Raw genomic sequence first — 20,734 nt, 5'->3', positions numbered from 1 at the left:
AATGGGAGTAGAGCTTGAAAGGAAATGAAGATGGAAGCAAGACATAAACATGTCTCAGTGGCAAGTATTCCAGGCTGAGGAATTATCAAGTACAAAGAACCTGAAGTAGAAACATTCTTGTTCCATGTTCCATAAATATCTAGTAGTCCAGTGTGACTAGAGCTGATTGGGCAAGAGAAAATGGACAGAAGTATGGTCAGAGAGAGAGCAGGGAAGTCAGATTACTTAGGGGTCTTGAGATCACTGTAATGAATTTGACTTGTGTTCTGAGTGAAAGAGGAAGCCAGAGTGTGGCTGTGTGTCATAGTACAGTTGGGGGACTGGACTTGTTTTAACAGAAACGCTGACTGCCATATTGAGAATGGCCTACAGAGTGAGCAAAGACAAAACCAGGGGTTACCAGTTAAGAGATTTGCAAGCAAGAGGTAATGTTGGCTTGCGCCAGCATGATAGTTATGGGGTGGTAGGAGTGATAGTTATGAGGTGGTAGGAGTGGTAGGTGGTGGATATGGGGTGGTAGGTAGGTAATATGCATTTTAAAGGAAAAACCTACAAAACTATAGAGTCTCTCAAGACTTGGAAATTTTTTGTAATGGCATTTATGAACTGGAAATAGCAAGTGTTCATCAAATGCACAAATGAGGTTTACAGGATAATTGCAGTAAATAGAGAGGAATCTCATGATTTTTTACTTAAGGGGCACTAAATAAGATTTAGATTGAAAGGAGGATATTGGCTGAAGTGTAGGTGTATATAATATGTGTGTGTGTATATATATGTGTAGGTATGTGTGTGTGTATGAAGGGGGATACAAGAAAATGGAATTTTAAAAAAATTATATATTTATTCTTAGATGTTTAAACTTCAACACCTTCAAAGTACTTTCCATTTGATGCAATACACTTATCGAGACGTTTTTGCCACTGTTCAAAACAGTAGAACTTAATTGACTTTAATACCTTTTAGTGCCTCTGCCATTTTTTGTTTTATTTCTTCCATATCAGCAAGACATTTCCCTTTGAGGACTTTTTTCATCCAGGGAAACAAACAAAAAAGTTGTTCACAGTGAGATCAGGTGAATAGAGAGGGTAGGGGACATACTGTTTTGGGTCAAAAACTGGTGGACACTCAGGGTTGTGTGGGCATGTGTACTCATAAATCACCCATCATGAAATGGGCAAATGTGTTGAAAGAGTCTTCAAAAAAATTCACTGTAGCCAGATGCATCCTCTCACAACACCACCAGCTGGTGAACTGATACAGGTGGGTTCCTAGAACACTCACATAACAAGGGAAGCCCGTACTAAAAGGGGTCCACTGTCCAGAAGATAATGCTGGTTTATTTTGGGATTATATCTATATCTATCTACATCTATATCTATTATCTATTATCTATCTATCTATCATCCATCTATCTATCATCTATCTATCTATCTATCTATCTATCTATCTATCTATCTATCATCTATCATCTCTTTCTGAGCAGAAGAGGAAAGAGCCCAAATATTTTCTTTAATAATTTATTCATATGCTGCTGTTGTTAACATGGAATTTCTTATTTGTCAGTCAGACTTTTCTTCTCTTGACACACCTTTCAGTTGTCAAATTACTTTGGCTATGAGGCAGAGTTTTCTCATACTATATTTCACTTAATCTTTTTAAGAAGGATGACATTTTCTCCTTATCAAACATTCTTATCCACAAATAAATCCACTGTATTGTTTATCAAAATTATAGTCTTTCTACCTTCCTTCCACATTTTTTTATTTCTTTAAGATACACTATTTGTAAGTAAAATGTCTCTTCTAATTTGTCTTCTTAGTTACTACTTTTGCTTTTAGTTACTATTTACTATGTTTGTTGTGATTTAGCTTTCTCCATAAATAGAATTTTCCAAAACTGTGTTCTTCAAATGTAAAGAAAAATTATCTCTCAATTCTATGTCTGGTATCACTTTCTGTTATGTTGTTTTTCTCCTTGTTCATAAGTTCATTGCAAGTTTCACAGTCATGATCTTGGTTGCTTTACTCTTTAAACCATATAGAAGTATTATAACAAAGAAAGCAACTTCCACAATGCAGGTCTAAGAACACAGCTGATTGCCACCTCAAAACAAATGAAGAGGTAGAAGTGGTTCAGTTTAATATTCATTTTCTTACTAGGGAGTCTGTGCATATGGTTTTGAAAAATGTCATTGACTTAACACATTCCTATATTCTCACCAGACTTCTAACATTCTCCTTCATGCATTTCAGGATGGTTGTCAGGGAGAAAAGAGTAGTTAACACCAGTATTTCTGTAATATAAATCTTACTTTTGTCTTTAATTTTTTTTATTTTTCTCTCTATGCAAAGGTTTTCGTTTGTTCAAGATGTGTTTGCAAAGTAACTCTTCAGATATATTAGCAATGGAATTTATTCATTTTTTTCAGAATTAAACAATTTTAGTAACTGACTTTTAATCATCTTTTAAAATGTCCCATTTTAAGATTATTGAAGGTCACAGGTGCAAACAGAAAGGATAAGCCATTCAGTCAACTAAAAAATCTAATCCAGTGAATATTCTGAATAGGGCAGAAGTCATAACAGCTCAAGGCTCCCTAGCCCTTCAGATTTACCATTAGGTCCATGGAGAAGCTGGCCCTGAGACAAGGGAAAAACCTTGCCTCTAGTGAGATCCAGTGAGAAATTAGCCTAAGGAAAGATCCCACCAGTGTTATCCCCCTCTATTACTAAGCACATCTTTATTGCTATCATTTTTATATGGATTGACTGCAAAAGTCTTAAATTTATATATGACTAATTTATTTTGATCTTCAAAAATATACCATAACTTAAAACATAAATATAAACAGAATAGAAACCTAAATAACATATCTGAACTGATACAACTAGAAAATTTTCCCCATGAAAAAAAATTCCTCCCAAATTTTCACATTTTATAGGTAATTTAAATAAACATTTGAACTCTTTTAATCTTTATATTTTGGGGATTCACTAAAAAATAATTTATAGCAGGAAATGTATTATGACTTTAATGTGAAAAGAATACATTCAAATGTTTAAGGATTCAGACAAACTTTGTTACAAGACAGTCAAGATAGCATGTGCTGAGAGAATAGAGATGCCTTTGGAGAATCCCAACTTCACAATTCCTGCAAATGTGTCCAGCATAGCCAAATCAATCAGATACGGCTGTAATTTCAGCATGACTGATAACAGAGAAGAGATCAAATCATGAGTGAAGTCTAAAGAAAGAAAGCTTGAGTTCACCAGCTAGGAAAACAGTGAACCATTTAATTCCTATTGATAAAACTGGTGGCCCCATAAATTTCAGGCGTTTTACAGTGGATGCCTCCCTGGAGTGAGCGTTGCTGACTGCGAGGGGACCGCATCTTCACATCGTAATTTCACTAGTGCTGGCCCTTGCCAAAAGCATAGGAAGGAATTCTGCCTAAACACCAACAGACTCCTCACTGTATAACCCTTTCTCCCCTGACTGTTCTTTTATCAGCTTCTTCATGAGTTGCAGACAACCTAACCATTTCATTCTTCAGTGGCTTCTAGCAGATACGCATTAGTAATCAACACAATATCAGATCCATTCACACCACAAGATACCTGATTAATGAGAGCTTAAGTATATTTAACCCCTTGGAAAGGGTTAATTATTCTAAGAACATTAAACCATGAATCTAGGAAAAGAACCCCTTATTGTTATAGTTTTAAAAATGCACAGTTTTTTTTTCTTTGAGTGTGTAGGGGACCAGTGCAAAGGCCTTCAACAATGCCCCTAGAATCAAACTTAATATGCAGTGACATATCTTAGCTCTGAAGTGTTTTACAAAATATTTTTTTATGTACCTGCACAAACATAATGGAATCAGAGACCACAGCTTAACATACTGTCATATTGGATGCTAATGTTTAATAAAACCATTGAAGTCAGTTTATATGTGAAATTCCACTTATTATTGTCTTTCTCCTGAAAGAGCAAGTGATATCATCACATGCTTAACTGAATCAATACCTTGATCTTTTATATGTCCTGACACCTAATCAACCTCCACAATTGTATGTTTTCCATGAAAGGAAACCTTTGTGTTCCATACAATTTTTATTTTGTATCACACTTATAAACCCAAGCCTCTTTGAATTTTGTTGGTTAGCTACACTAAATAAAGCAAAATATGAATGAAATTTGGGGAGGAAAGTGATATACTAGTCTAGCTTTTAATTAATCACATGTTTGCAGTACCTAGACAGTGAATCTTTTAATGCTTTTAAAAACTTTTTATTGATTTTTTTTAGAGAGAGGAGAGAGAAAGAGAAACATCAATTTGTTGTTCCACTTATCTATGCATTCATTGGTTGATTCTTGTATGTGCCCTGGCAGGAGATCCAACCCGCATATTGGGATGACGCTCTAACCAACTGAGCTACCTGGTCAGGGAGACAATGAATTAAAAAAGAAAAAAAAAATCAGTTTCCTTTTCTACCCATATTTTCTCATGATTCTATGAATTTAAAGGAAGAATAGCTGTAATACCCTATTCACTTGTAATTATTCCTGTTTAATAATAGCTAATGTTTTCTCCTTAGTGAACAGCACTGTTGGATAAGCACTTTGCATAAAGTGGTTTATACTGTCTATACAGCAATCCTGTGAAGTAGCCACTATTCATCTTACAGGTGAAAAAAACTAAGGCCTAAAGGGTTAAGTAAACTTAGTGAATGTTAGAAACACTTTTGTTTGACTGCAAAGTAAAGCCTTTTTACTCCACTATTTTGTTACTGTGTAAATGTTTAAGGTCATGAGGAAGCTGGAGGTACTTACAAACTGGATTATTTTCATCCCCTGTGAAAGCAGACAAGGAGTGTAATTCAATGTGAAAGCCTTTTACGTCATGAAGATTATAATTCTACTGTATTTCAGTAGTATGATTTAAAAAATCTTACTAAATATAGTTTTTAAATTTTCTCTCAGCAATAACATGGAGTTGTCTGCAAGAGCAAATTATTCCATAAAGCTTCAAGCTTTCCATTTGCTTCATGGAAAATGTTTATTGACCTTGTAATCCATTTCTGTGGGATCTATGATAACCATTTAAAGGTTATCAAATTTTGTAACTATCATTAATCTCATCTGTAACAATAACTTATTGAACATGTCCTATAATATGTGTTTTATGGTAGGTACTAGAAATCTTTTTTTTATTTTCTAAGACTGTCCATTTATTTGATCAAGGCTGCTTTAGTGTGGCTCACAAGTTCTAGAATTTAGACCAAGATCAACATGCTTATTTACCATGGTGTTTTCTTATGTAGCTTCTGTAGGATGAATGTCTTCATGACTTATTTTTCATTAGTATTTCTCATTCTTCTTTATTGTTGTCATTATTTAACATGACACTTTCATCATCACCCATTATTTTGAGAGGGCATGGTGGTGTTCAAATTCTTTTGCAATTGAACTCAAACTCTTGTTTCATTTCAACTACCTTAGTTCACTAAACCTATTAAAGTAATATTTGGACTTACTTTTTTTTAAATAATAAAGCTCCCTTTGAGGATACCAAGAGAAGAAGGTCTTTGTGGCTATTGTCATGTAATTAAGAAAACTTGAATCTCAATTAGTTCTGTTGCTTGCACCTGCAAAGCCTGGAGTTTTGGATGAAGAACCTTCAATTATTTTCATCCTGAAATGACTGGCTAAACAATGAAAGGAAATAATCCCACTGAGTAAATGAAAAAGGAAGAATGCTTTTTTATGAGCATCTAATTGCATAGGTGTTAAATGCTCCCTCCCTACCCTTTCACTGCTGGCTTTTCCCAACATCTGCTCTTTGCTGTTCCCCACATCTGTCTAATAACAATCTTTTAAAAATTACCTTTTTACTCTCCAATTGCTGCAGCTCACAGTCACATACAATTTTACCCAAGAGCAGTATATCTAAATTTCAGCAATACACATAAATCAGTTTATTCCAAAAGATGCTATTTGTACACATGAATTTCAGAGACCTTCTTTGCTACTTTGGTGTAACTGAAAGACATTACATTTGAGCAGAACAAAAAACTATCTAAATGGAAAGAGAAACAGCTCAAGAAACCCAAACCCATAGAGAGGCACACATCTGCACTCCCACTCCCTGTAGACACAGCTTACATTGCTGGGCCAGGGCCAAAATTCACAGATCAATGGAGTGTGATGGTAAAAGAAACAAGCTCTAGGAACAATCCCTCAGGTTGTACTATTTCATTGTCTTTTTTAGGAAGAACCCAATTTGATGTCTTAAGACATGGAATATTTCAGTGGAAAATGAGTGTTTTGTACAACTTAGCCGAGCATGCTTATAATTCACTATTGTAACTCCAGTTGTAGAATTAGTCATACGTATGTGTTCTGAGGTATATATTCCTGGCAAGTAAGTGAGCATATCTTTATGATGCAAATAATTGAGGATTTTTCTTTATGTAAAACTATGAATACATAATAGGTCTTGAACTTTTTGAATTAGTGATGATTTTTGACCTGAAAAGTCATGGATTACACAACATAGCTTGTGGAATAGACCTTAGACATCTACTAGTCCATTGTCCAGGTTACTAAGAATATGTCCCAAGAAATACAGGCCCACAAGAACTCAAATATAAAATCTCTTGCAATTTTGTGGTCTTATGTGTTTGGAAAAAGCTCTATATGATAAGAAATTCATAAGGCAAACATGGAAATCACAGTTTCTGACATATGTTCTAGAAAAGAAATTTACTGGACATCCTCAGATATTTCTGTGGTCACAGAACTCTTTTATTTATACAAATAAGATTCAGAACGGTGTAAACTTGGAACTTTCACTATAAATGTCCTGTCACTGCCAGTTAACTAAAGTGAGTTGTCTCAGGCCCAATGTGACTAATGATCTAATTAATTAAAATTTATCTCAATCCTGCCTTTCCTTTGGGTTGGCCAATGACTTCATCATCCTCAAGAGCACTGTAATAGTCTCCTGGCTGTACTGCCTGTTTCCTCACCTGCCTCTCTGCAGGTCATGTTTAACACAGCAGCTAAAAAATCTTTATAGAATGTTCATCAAACAATGTCACTACTCTACTGCAAACCTCTAAAACTTCATCTCCTTAGAGTAAAATTTCAAGACCATCTTATTCCTCCTTTAATCTGTTAAGCATGGTTCTATCTCAAGCATGCTTCCTCCCAACTCAGGTCTTGACTTCTCTCTTATCTCTATTTTAATAATTTCCTACAGATATCCATATGATTCTTTTTTTCATGTCACTCAATTCTCTACTCAATTATTGCCTATCATTGAGGGGCTTTTCTTTTACCCCGCTCAATTTTTATTTTAGTTCATATCAATCCCTTACTATTTATTTTTTATTTACTGTTCACACATGCATGTACACTCCCCCAAAATAATAAAAAAAAATCCCCAAATTCAAAAATATTAGTCCTATGAGGCCAAGAATATTTTTTTCATTAATGTGGTCCCTAATAAATGTATTTGTTGAATTGATGAAGGTATTAAAAATAAATAATTGGATTACTCCTCTTCCTCTTAAACAGTCATTTTCAATAGAGGCAGAATGATATGAATACGGGTTTATTCACGCTCCCAAGAAAAATCAATAGAACCTTCAAGTTCAAGTTGAAAATTTTTTCCTCAACATGAAATCCATGTGAGACTCCCCTCCAGATTGATTATTCATAGCTCATAATAGTTTAATTCTGTAACACAAAAAATACCCTTTTGATTTTTTATTATGTTCAATTTTAATTGTTGATTCATTTTTATATGCTTCCATATGACATTTTAGGTTATCTTTCCACCTATGGTGTTCATCACAGCAGCCCACGAACCCTGGACAATAAGATCATGTTCCTTTAACTTGTGTGGTAAAGCACCCAGTGCTCATCCATATGCACACTGTACTGCATAAAAGCCTTTTAATGACAAATTAGATTTTTATTTTAATTCATTACACCTGGGTTTTCAGGCAATGTTCCAGATTTTATGGCTTTGTTTGTAATGAGTCATGGCCCCTTTGACAAACAAGAGACTAATTAAACTAACCAGCTTATCAATAGAAGCTTGTGATGGGTCTCCTATTGCATATGGTTATTTCGTCTTCCATAACAGTTGGATATCATAAAAGAGTATGGCCTGTTAGTGTGACAGGGAGAAAGAGAGGTGAAAACTTGTGAGAACAAGAGTGAAAATACTATCTTACCTATACCTTCACAATCAAAACAGTGTCACAATAATAGACAAATAAGTGCGGTTTTATTTATACATGTCTTCTGTATACATTATTGTCTTTGAAAGGGGAACATGAATGTTTGTTTAACACAGAAATCATTATTAAATGATTCCTTATATGGCTGAGTGTGTGTGTTTGCATTTATGTGTGCATATATGCATATATAGTAAATATTTACACATATCCATATATAAAATTGGGTGTAGGTATATTATTACATAATATTTTCTTATTCAAACTTTTTGTGTAAACAATTTTCATTTTTTTTACCATTGTTACCAAGTACTTTAATAAAAATATTTCTTTGGGAACATTTCTCTAGAAATTTAAGTTAAACCTTTAATATTAGCAATAACAATACCACAGACGTATAGAGGTGCTATAATTTCAAAGTGAAGTATCACTCTTAACATAAAATAATGAATTTGTAAGGGTATTTTTAAAAGTAAAGGCAATGTTCTATTGTAAGAGTGTTTATAATTTTATATTCACCACATACTGAAAAATCATTAAACTCTGTACTTTTTTATTGCTTTCTAGAGAAACCTAAAATATATGCAAAGTGCACATTTACTCAGGTTATTTGAATGAATTAGTATTTGCATCTTCAAAGTTCCTATCGTATTGAACTTTTTCTCATAATGTTATTTAAAATATGTACTATGTTAAAAAGTTTGGTAGAAAAGAAAATATTTATGAAAAGAAGCATGCGTATAAAATTCTAGAAGATACCATAGAAGAAAATCTAGATGAACTTGAAATTGGGGATGACTTTTTAGAGATAACACCAAAAGGCATAATCCCTGAGAGAAATCATTGATAAGCTGGACTTGATCAAAATTAGAAATTTGACTCTGTGGAATACACAATCAAGAAAATGAAAAGACAAGCCACAGACTGGTAGAAAATATTTTTAAAAAGCATGTCTGGTAAAAGACTGTTATCTAAAACATAGAAAGAGCTCTTAAAACTCAACAATAAGCATATAAACAACCTAATTTAAAAAATGGACCAAATACCTTAACAGACAACTCACTGAAGAAGATACATACAGAGATGGCAAGTAAACATATTTCAAAAAATCATTCCATACCTATGTCATTAGTGAAAGGCAAATTTAAAAAAGAAATACCACTATACACCTATGAGAATGACTAAAATCTGAAACACTGACAATCCAAATAGTGGCAAAGATGTGGAGCAATAAGAACTCTCATACATTGTTGGTAGTAATGCATAATTGCACAACCACTTATGAAGACAGTTTGGTAGTTTCTTGAAAAACTAAACATACCCTTACTATATGATCCAAGAAGGGCAGTTGCCCTCCTTGGCATTTACTCAAAGGACCAGAAAATGTATGTCTACACAAAAACCTTCACACAGGTTGTTTATAGAAGCTTTATTTATAATTACAAGTGCTTGGAAGTAATCAAGAAGTTTTTCAGTAGGTGGATGGATAAACTCTGGTACATCCAGACAATGCAATTTATCCAGTGCTAAGAAGGAAAGAGCTGTCACGCCATGAAAAGACATGGAGGAACTTTAAATGCATGTTACTGAGTGAAAGAGCCAATCTAAAAAGTCTACATATTATATGATTTAAACTATATAACATTCTGGAACAGGCAAAACTATGGAGACAGTAAAAAGATCAATAGTGCCAGGAGTGGTGAGAGATGAATTAGCAGAGTACAGAGAAATTTTAGGGCAGTGAAATACTTTGTATGATATTATAATGATGGATGTATGTCATTATGCTTTTTTTCCAAACTTAGAAGGCACAACACTAAGAGACCCCTAATGTAAACTATGCATTTTGACTATCATGATATGTCATTGTAGATTTCTCAATTATAGTAAGGGATATGGATAATGGAGAAGATAAACATGTGTTGAGGCAAGGAATATATGAGAAATTTCTGTACCTTCTGCTTAATTTTGTGTGAATTTAAAACTGTTCTTAAAAATGACAGCACTTACAACTCGAAATATTTCCACTTAAACTCTTATACAGCCTTCTCCAACTCAGTATCTTAAGTGTCCACTTCAGCCAAATGAAGTTACCTGAATTCCTCTCTTTGTTTCACATCTGTCAAGAAATCCAGTTGGCTCCAAGTTTATAACAAACTCCAAAGCTGATCACTTTCCACTACCTCCAGTGCTATCACCCTAGTCAAAGCTGCCAACATAATTTTGCCTTGTTTACTACAATAGTCCTCAGCTTTCATCCTGGCCTCAGTGTGTGTGGTCTTTTCTCAACACATGAGTCAGAGTGATACCTTTAAAACAAATATGACATTAGCCCTCCTCTATAGTGGTTCACCATTTTACTAAGAGTGAAAGTTAAGTCATTAAATTGACCTTAAAGTCCTGTCTGACGTTCCATCCTTTGGCTCCATGTATTAGTCAGGGTTTTCAAGAGAAACAAAACCAATTTTATACACACACATACACACACACACACACACACACACACACACACACACACGAGTTAACCCTTGAACTATGTCAGGTTTAGGAGCACTGACTCCACTATGCAGTTGAAATACACATATAACTTTTGACTTCCCAAAAACTTAACTACTAATAGCATACTGTTGACCAAAATTTCTTCCTGATAATATAGTCAATTTACATATATTTCATGTCTTATATGTATTATATACTGTATTCTTACAATTAACTAAGGTAGGGAAAAGAAAATGTTATTGAAAAATCACAAGGGAGATTCTAAGATAGCTGTAAAGTAGATGGATACATCCACATTCTCCTGGCACAAAACTGGATTTACAGCTAAGTTATAGAGCAATGGACCTGCATAGCCAACTGAAGGCCAGCTAAACAGAAGTATTATAACGAAGGATTTACAGAAAAGACTACATAAAGATTAGTTAAGAAGGGTGGATATGTGGAAAGGTTTGGCCCCACATCCACATGTGGTGGCTGAGAAACCAGAGGGATATTTCACCTGCAAAAGTTCCCTGAGTTGGGGTCTCAAGACCATGCCAGGATCCCCAACCCAGAGTACCAGGGACAGGAAGAGGAGTCTGTAGAGCATCTGGTGATGAAAATCAGTGGGAACTCAGTTTGCCTGGAAGAGAAGAGAGTCTGCTAGAGACCCAGAAGCTATCTTCCTATGGCTGAGCACTCCTATTTTTACAACACCAGCCTGGTGAAAGCACTACCCCATCCTCCAGCTACCAGTAACACACCTTGCTGAGCTCAAGTCCTGCAGAGGGGTCTGCTGACCATACCTTTGGGTGCTCTTTTTCTGGAGAAGTTCTTGGTAGAGGCTCAGACAGTGATTGAACTGTTTAACTTAAGAACAGGGGTCATTCTTCACAACTTCGTGCACACTACCCTCTCACCTGTTAAATCACTTTGCCTGTTCTTCTACTCTCTGTGGCCCCAGCCTGCTGAGCTCAGTCCCACAGGTGAATCAGAGTGCTGCACAAAGCTGGGACCTTGAAGCATGTCTCCATGGAAGGCTCTTGTCCAGTATTCAAATAGGCACTGTGTTATACAGTTGAGGTGTGGAGAGAGGAGATATTTGTGCTTCTACTGTAGGTTTGGCTGGTGCCACTTCTCTGATACAAGATGCTTTTGATCTTTCTTCCCAAGTCCTGGTGACCCCACCCTGCTAAGCTTGCTGCTTGTAGAGAGTCTGGCTGGCTTCATCTAACCTGAACCTGCAGTGCACTCCTGGGAGACCTATGGTTGGAGACTATGGCAGAGACTGAATGTATGGCTCTGGAGTAGGGACCACTCCCCCCCGCACCCCATTGAGTTCCTGACCATGCTACCCCCAAGCAGGAGACACACTAGCCTTGTCCTCCCAACCCTAGTCACTCTGCCCTATCAAGCTTGCACCTTGTGGAGGGGTCTGTGGGTTGTAACCAGCTTGGGTCCACTCTACCGTTTTTCTACAAAATGTTCTTGAGGAAGATCAGGCAACCTCAGGGAGTGCTGCTGTGGCCAGTAGGAGAAGAGAGAGCTCCGGGTACCTTGGAACTTTTACTGATCTGCCCCAGGCTCAGAGCTGGAGGAAGCTAAACCTTGTACACAGCTTGGTACCTCCCATGTACACCCAGTACCAGTAGAGGCAGCCACAAACAGTGAATTGTGTGGTAGTCCAGACAGATAGCCCAAAGCTGGTTACAGGCAATGTCTTACATCAATCTGCACTAGAAACCAATCCAAGTGCACCCAGAACCAACACAACTAGTGGAGGGATTTAGAACACACAGAGCTGACCCCAACTAACCACATAAGTGACATACCCAAAGAGAAATCTTAGCAGGCACCAGAATCTGCTGGAAACAACTTCATCTCAGAAGACAGTCAGTCCCCACATGACAACTCATACATTATGATGAAGGTCTATTCTTACAGTAAGCCAGCCTGAAGTTTAACCCCACCCATAAGTGGCCCCATAGCATTCAAGACTCAACTACAAGAAGAGGGCACACATAACTCACACAAAAGATATTCCTAGAGCACCTAGCTCAGATGACCTGGGAGACTGCACCACTGACCGCCAAAAGACACCTATATCAAAAAGCCATCATAGCAATTTTAGGAGTCTTAGCAGATTTACTGAACACACAGTGACAAACACAAGAATGCAGATTAAATGGTGAGATACAAATATGCCCCGAATGAAAAAACAAATCCCCAGAAAAAGAATTAAATGAGTTGGAAGCAACCAAGATACTAGATGCAGAGTTCAAAACAATGGTTGTAAGAATGCTCAAGTACCTTAGGGGAAGAACGGATGATCCAAGTGAGAACTTATAGAAAGAGAAAGAATGAAAAAGGACATAGAAGCCATAAAAAAGAACGAGTCTGAAATGAAGAATACAATACCTGAAATGAAGAACATACTAGAAGGAATAATCAGTAAGTTATAAGAATCAGAGGACTGAATCAGCAATTTAAGGACAAAATAAGAGAAAACACCAAAGCAATACAGGAAAAAAAATAAAAAATGAGGAAAGTCTAAGGGATCTCTGAAACAACATTAAGGGTAACAATATCCACATCCTAGGGGTACCAGAAGGAGTAGAGAGAGAGTAAGGAATCAAGAACCTCTTAGAAGAAATAATGAAAGAAAACTTCCCTAACTTGATAGAAGAAAAAGACACCAAGTCCAGAAAGCACAGTGTCCCATACAAGATGAATGCCAGGAGGCCCACACCAATAATAATTTTAAAGAAAAATAGAGAATCTTAAAAGCAGCAAGAGAAAGATAACTAGTTACCTACAAGGGAGCTCCTATAATGCTGTCAGGTGATTTCCCAACAGAAACACTTCAGGCCAGAAGGGACTGGTATGAAATATTCCTAGTGATGAAAAGCAAGGACCTACGACTAAGACTACTCTATCCAGCAAGGCTATCATTTAAAATTGAAGATAAAATAAAGAAATACACAGACAAAAAAAAAGCACAAAAAACTAAAGGAGTTCATTACCACCAAACCAGTATTGCAAGAAATGTTAAAGGGCCTTTTTTTAAGAAGAAGAAAAAGAAAGTAATAAAGACAGAGAAAGGAACATAGTTAAAAGAATAAAATGACAACAAATACACACCTATAAATAATCACTTTAAATGAAAATACCCTAAATTCGCCAACCAAAAGACATAGGTAGCTGAACATATGACTCATATATAAGAAAATATGACTCATATGCTGTTCATTGCAGCACTATTTACAATAGCCAAGATCTCAAATTTGCCCAAGTATCCATCAGTAGATGAATGTATAAAAAGTCTGTGATACATTTACACAATGGAATACTAATTGGCGGTGAAACAAAAGGAAATCTTATACTTTGTGACAGTATGGATGGACCTGGCGTGTATTATACTAAAAGAAATAAATCCATCAGAGAGAGACAAGTACAACATGATTTCAACCATATGTGGAATCTAATGAACAAAACAGAAACAGACTCATAGACACTGAGAACAGACTAAAAGCTGTCAGAGATGAGGCAGGTTGGGTGGCTGAGTGGAAAGGGTGAAGAGATTAAGCAAAAAGAAAAAAAACTAAAAACAAAAAACAGTACCGTGATTGCCAAAGCAAAAGGAGAATAGTGGTGGGAGGTAGAATAGTGCAAATGTGGGATAAATGGTGGCAGAAAGAGACTTGACTTTGGGTGGTGAGCATACAATGCAGTATGCCGATAATGTATTAGAGAACTTTACACCTGAGATCTCTATATTTTTATTAACCAGTGTCACCCCAATAAATTCAATTAAAAAAAGAAAAAACGTGTGGATGTAAAAAATCTTAAGTCAATACACTTACATTACTGTACTCTATTTATTGATATAATAAGCTTATATCATTTGTTTACTAGATGAATCAGCTGTCAGTACCTATATCAATAGTGTCTTATATGATAGAAAACACTATAGATGGTATATGTATTACTATTACTTTCATCAAAAATGAAAAAAATAATGTGAAAAAGAAATTCATATCTATTTACCTGTGTAATGATTCATGCATTGATAATAAAGAAGCAGGAATATGATTGCCTGATGGTAGCCTTGAGTGAGGTATATTTGTTTCACAGTATTAAGGAAATCTCAAAAAAATGTTCCAATATATTTATTGAACAAAATCTGCATATAAGCAGACCCATGCAGTTCATACCTGTGTTGTCCAAGGGTCAAATGTATGTATATATGTGTGTGTGTGTGTGTGTGTGTATTATGTTATGAGGAATTGACTCTTGTAATTAGACAGACTGAGAAGTCTCACAACCTGATGTGTTTAAGCTGGAGACCCACGAAAGCCAATGGTACAGTTCAGCCCCACTCTGAAAGTCTGAGAACCAGGGAAGCCAATGGTATAATTCCTACTCAGAGGATGTCTTAGCTCAGCAGGGGCAATTTCTCCCTTCCTCTGCCTTTTGTTCTCTTCAGTCACCTAAGGAATTATATGATGTGGACCCACATTGGAAAAGGCAATACGTTTTCCTGAGTCCACAGATTCAAAAGCCAACATTTCATGGGTACACCAAGTAACGTTTAGCAAATAACTGGACACTCGGTGACACAGTCCAGTTGACACAGAATTACCCATCACACCCCATCTCCTGCTACTCTCTCTCTTTCTCTTTCCTTCAGCCACACTGATCCCCTTGGTATGTCTCAAACAAATCAGGCCTACTTCAGTCTCAGGGTCTTAATGTGAGCTGTTTCCTTCTTCCTGGAAGACTTTTTCCAGATATCCACATTGTGGATAAATGAGTGACTACTCATTTATATTTGTTTTGTTTTTAATCTTACTTTCTCAATGAGTCCTAGTGAAACTACCCTACATAAAATTGTCATCCATCCTTTGTTCTAATCTCTCTTACCTTGCTGTATTTTTACCATATCTAAATTACTTATTTAGCCTACTTACTGCTTACATTATCTTCCCATCCCCTACCCCATCTAGACTATAAGCTTCATCATGTCAGAAAGTTCAATTGCCTTGTGTCCTTAGAAATACCTGACAATTATTGATGGCTCAATGACTATTTGATAAATAAAGGAACAGCTATACTATTTTTTAAAATTCTTTCTCTTAAGTGTTTTTAAAGATTTTATCTATTTATTTTTAGAGAGAGAGGAAGGAGGGAGTGAAACATCAATGTGTGGTGGTCTCTCACATACCCCCTGCAGGAGACCTGACCCACAACCCAGGCATGTGCCCTGAGTGGGAATCAAACCGGCAACTCTTTGGTTCACAAGCTGGCACTCAATCCACTGAGCCACATCAGCCAGGGCTAAAAAAAACTTTCAAGCATCAGTTTGTGCCAGGCTTTGAGCTCTGATCTCTGAATATGTAAATTGAATCAGCTATGTACCTGCCTTCAGGAAGCTAACAAAGAAGCCTGAACTACTCATAAATAACTACAAGATATAAATAGTTGGGTATGAGAGATTTATAAAAACTACTCAGAGAAAGGAAAACTGTTTCCAGTGAGAGCAACAGGGAAGAGTTTGGAGACAGTGACACTTAAATTGGTGCTTGAACTGTGGAAATGAGGAAGAATAGTATTCCAGGTAGAAGAAACCACATTATTTAAAAAAAAATCACTAAAGAGCTAGGACATGGGGAGTAGACAGGAACAAAAGAGAATATTGAAAGAGTTCAGGTTTTGAATGAAACAGCCTGACTTCAAATCCAAATTCTACAACCAAGCAGCTGTGTGACCTTAGAAAGATTATTTAACCTCTCTAAGTTTCAGTTTCCACATTTATAAAATTGGGATAACACCATCTAGCTTAGAGGATTAAGGTGAGGAAATCATGAACAAAAATCACCTAGCCTGACTCCCAGCGATCACTCAGTAACTGAGAGCTATTGGAGCGTAGTTCGACTGGAGAACAGATGAACTGTTTCCCTCATCAAAGCCATTTTCCAATAGGCAGCAAGGCCAAAATGTATTGCATTTACTCTACACTTCCTGGGAACATTCATCTATTGTCCAACTTGAAAAATGAGGCTGAAAGTGACTGACTAGTCTTGTATTAGAAGCATAAAACACTGAAAATGTGATGCATTGGCCCATCAGACATAAGATTACTTTGAATATAGAAGAAATGGAAATATTCATGTGTTATATTTCTGCTGAAGATTATTTTAACTTACCCACAGTTTATTTGTTTGTTTCTTTTTCAGTTGCTCCTACGATTCAGGAAATTAAATCTGGCACCATGTCCCTTGGACGCAGTGGATTGATAAGATGCGAGGGTGCAGGTGTGCCGCCTCCGGCCTTTGAATGGTACAAAGGAGAAAAGAAGTAAGGACTTTGTGATTGTTATTGTGTTCCAAGCACTTTGAGCTAATGTTTGTGTTTCAGATACTTACTTTAAGCAATTTCTTTAACTGGCTTGAATGATTCTCAACAGCCTCCTCGCAGGCAAGCAAGCTGAAGGGGCCACGTGGGAAGTAAGAGTAGCTAATAGCATCCAGAAGAAACGTCCACTTTGGTTTATATGATCTTAGAAATGCCTGCAAATCCCTCATCACTCATCGTTTCATTTCTTTTCCTCCCTTCTGAACCAGCACACCATTGCTTTTGCTAGCAACCATGTTTAATTGGGAAGTAAACCAGCTCTTAAAGGACTTGGGCACAGATTCCATGAGAACACTCCAAAAGCAATCGGAGCTGCTGTCTCTGCCTGGCTTTCTTGATAAGCCTTAACTCTTTTACCTACCTTACTCTCCCTCAAGACTTTCTAACATGTTGTTTTATAGCTCACTGTGTATTAGATATTTTGTCATTAAAGGGGCTGTAGAGGAAATAAAATACATGGTTAAAGGACTATCCACCATAATTTTAAGGTTACTCTAACTTCAGCTCTGTATGATTGCCCCCTTGAGAAGCCTCGGAAGGCCTTGGCAAGGGCTGTTGAACAAGAGAAGTCAGGACTTGACTACTTTCTCTTTATTTTCAACCAGTAAGCTCATCCAAACCTCTTTAGCTGGTCTTATCAGCTATCAAAGAAGAGTGGTATCCCTGTGTATTAAGTGGAAGATGGAATACAGATGGAAAGGTGTTACCTATACTATATATTCTTACTTTAAAACTAGGGAGGGATATATTTGAGAAAATGTTAGGTTGAACCACAACTGTGGTTTTACCTAAATTTTTTTGCAACTATTTTGTATGAAACCTCTTCTACAATTTGGGATATTCAATTTTTCATTCTTTTTACTAATTAATTCATGCTGTTACTAATTCTAAATTGAACTATATGTGGCTTCATGGAAGCCCCCGTATTTCTATGCATTTAAAATACGATAAATGACAAACCTCTCTGGGGTCACCTTGTCACACCATGTAAGATTAGATATCTGTTAATACAACTTTTCTCAGACTCTGATTATCCAGGTTGCAGTTTTTTCAGTTTGTGATTACCTTTATGGACAATCACATAGAAGAGTGGTTCTTAATCCTTCGAAAGTTATGAAATCCTTTATTCAAATGCAATCTTATTTGGAGGCCCAAAGAGTAATATCTATGAAAGTAACACTCTTCTGGTAGGTATGGAGTAGGTGACTAGAACCTCAATTCCACGTGTTTAGAAGTCTCCCACACATGTATAAGATGTCCTCACAGTGCACCATTCCCCCGCCCCCCCAGACCTGCCCTACGCTGGTTCTCCACAAGAAATTTTTTAAAAATTTAAATAGTGAGAAACTATTTTACATATCTTTCAAAGCTACTTTTGAGTTTGTATCATTCCTTTCCTAAAGGCCAACAAACAATTATCCCCAGCAGTGCAATACTAGGAATTGTATTACCGGGCTCATTTGTTAACGTTCACTTTGCTTCCGAAATTTTATGAGTTAATGTCCTGACTATTTTTTTGGTTGTTTGGTATCTTGGGTTTTTTTTTTCCTTTGCTCTTTCTCTCACCCTCTTATTCTCTCTCCCCTTTCTCATTCTCTCTTTCTCTTCCTTTCCTAAATACAGCAATCATTAAAAAAAAAGAAAAGTCTACAATAATCCTTACTCTGTTTTTTGGCTCATAGAAAATATAGCAAAATGCCAATTGATGCTCAAATCATAACTTCAGTGATTTTTTCTCCTACTGAGATGGACTGTATCTTTTATTAGATTTTCAAAGAAGTTTAAAATCACTCCTATAAAAGGTAGATTGATTTTCCCCAATGCCCTTCGGCAATACACTTACACACCAAGAGAAAATCCAGGAGCTGTGAAAATCAAATGCACTTGTAAAAGGCAAACATATTTTCATTTCAGGGAAAACTATACATTTATCATTTGTTAGGGTTATAGCTGAGTAAATATTCAAATTCTCAAACACCTTTAGTAGATATAAATTCATCTCAATATTATAGTAAAGCACATTTGAATATTTGTAGGAATTAGTAGAAAGAAGGATTCTGGTTGCTGAGTGGCTGTCATTATGCTCACTAAGTGGGTCTGCCATGCTAGTTATAGAGCCAAGCCATTCAACTATTTACCTCATCACTAACAAGCACCTGTTATCTGACAAGCAGTGTACTAATTTGTTAATAAAAATTAACCAGTTTATTTTTATTATGAACCTATAAGATAGATACTATTGTTTTCTTCATCTGGCTTGGGAGAAACAAAAGCAGAGAATTTTTAAGTAATTTGCACAGGTTGATACAGTTAGTAGCAGAGCTGGGGTTGGAACCCAAGAAGCCTTGCAAGTAGAGTCCAAGTAACAAGTTAACCCAAAATTTAGCAATTTAAAATAATAAACATTCCTTATCTGAAACAGTGTTTTCAGTTTTGGGTCAGGAAATCAGGGGCAGCTTAGCTGTATGTTTGTGGTACAGAATCTCTCATCAGGCTGCAGTCAAGATGCCACCTGGGACTGGTCTTCTGAAGACTGGGGGAGCGCTGGAGCCTCTGCTTCCAAGACAGCTCACCCGCATGCTGGCATGTTAGTGCTAGGTATTGACCGAAGGCTCAATTAATCACCATGTGGACTTCTTCATAGGACTGCTTGACTGTCAGCATGACACAGCTATTGACTTACCCCAGAACTAGAGATCCAAGAGAAAGCAAGTTAGAAGCTGCCATATCTTTTATGATCAAGTCTCAGATGTCATGCTCTGTCATTTCAGCAAGACTTGATTGATGACATAGGGTGGTCCAAATCAGTGTGTGTGAGTGGAGGAACAACACAGAGGCATGAGGATCAGGAGGTGAGAATCATCAGATGCCATCTTCAAAGATGGCTCCCACACTGTCTCCCTCATGTATAATATAGTTATTTTTATTAGAAATATTAACCACTTCACCTTAATTTATTGCATTGTTTAGATAAGCATCATGAAAATGACTCAAGTTTTAATGTTTATAATTAGAATATTATTTCATGCTATACAAAGATCATTTTTAAAAAATACTTTAGTCTCTTTTAGCATACCTGGCAAGGACAATCCAATTAGACTTAATTTTACTTCATATACATTTAAGTATTGGGAAAATAAGAGTTGTGTGTTCAATAATATTGGGAACCACAAATTTAATTTTTTTACTTAAAATAGAGAAGATTAATAAGAGAAAAATACACACTTCTGTAGTGAAAACATACTTTTGGAACAGGCAAAATACTATTAAGCAAATCATATTTTTGATGACATGAAATTAAGTTAATCTATGGCTTAAGAATAGTACATTCATTTACAATTAAGACTATAAATATAAATTAAATTTTAATGGACTAATATTTAAATAGGTATTGCAAAAACATGGGATCTGTATCACTTTGAGAAGATATCATTATCCTATGTCTTAGATGAGAATTTTGCAATTTGTTTGCTTGTTTAAATTTCCTTCTTCTTTTAAAGATATCTTCAAATCCCAGCCTGAGGTCAAGAAAGACATGCCTACTGATTTCTAATGACATTTAACTGCTCCAGGCTTTTTAACTAGTATTT

General features: G+C 36.2%; 1 protein-coding gene across 1 annotated transcript in view; it reads left to right on the top strand.

Moving 5' to 3' along the window:
* Positions 1–361: 361 nt before the first annotated feature.
* Positions 362–20,734, top strand: part of LOC129069486 (neuronal growth regulator 1-like) — a 212,349-nt gene continuing 191,976 nt past the window's right edge. The window contains exons 1-2 of the mRNA XM_054572219.1: positions 362–425; positions 16,967–17,087. Coding sequence (XP_054428194.1) covers positions 362–425; positions 16,967–17,087 — 185 coding nt within the window. The remainder of the gene's footprint in view (positions 426–16,966; positions 17,088–20,734) is intronic.

Source organism: Pteronotus mesoamericanus, unplaced genomic scaffold, assembly GCF_021234165.1.
Source record: "Pteronotus mesoamericanus isolate MK-2021 breed Mesoamerican mustached bat unplaced genomic scaffold, CSHL_Meso_final contig_105, whole genome shotgun sequence".
In the NCBI taxonomy this organism is placed as follows: domain Eukaryota; kingdom Metazoa; phylum Chordata; class Mammalia; order Chiroptera; family Mormoopidae; genus Pteronotus; species Pteronotus mesoamericanus.
Note: the sequence above shows the minus strand (reverse complement) of the source record. Positions and strands in the feature narration are given on the sequence as shown.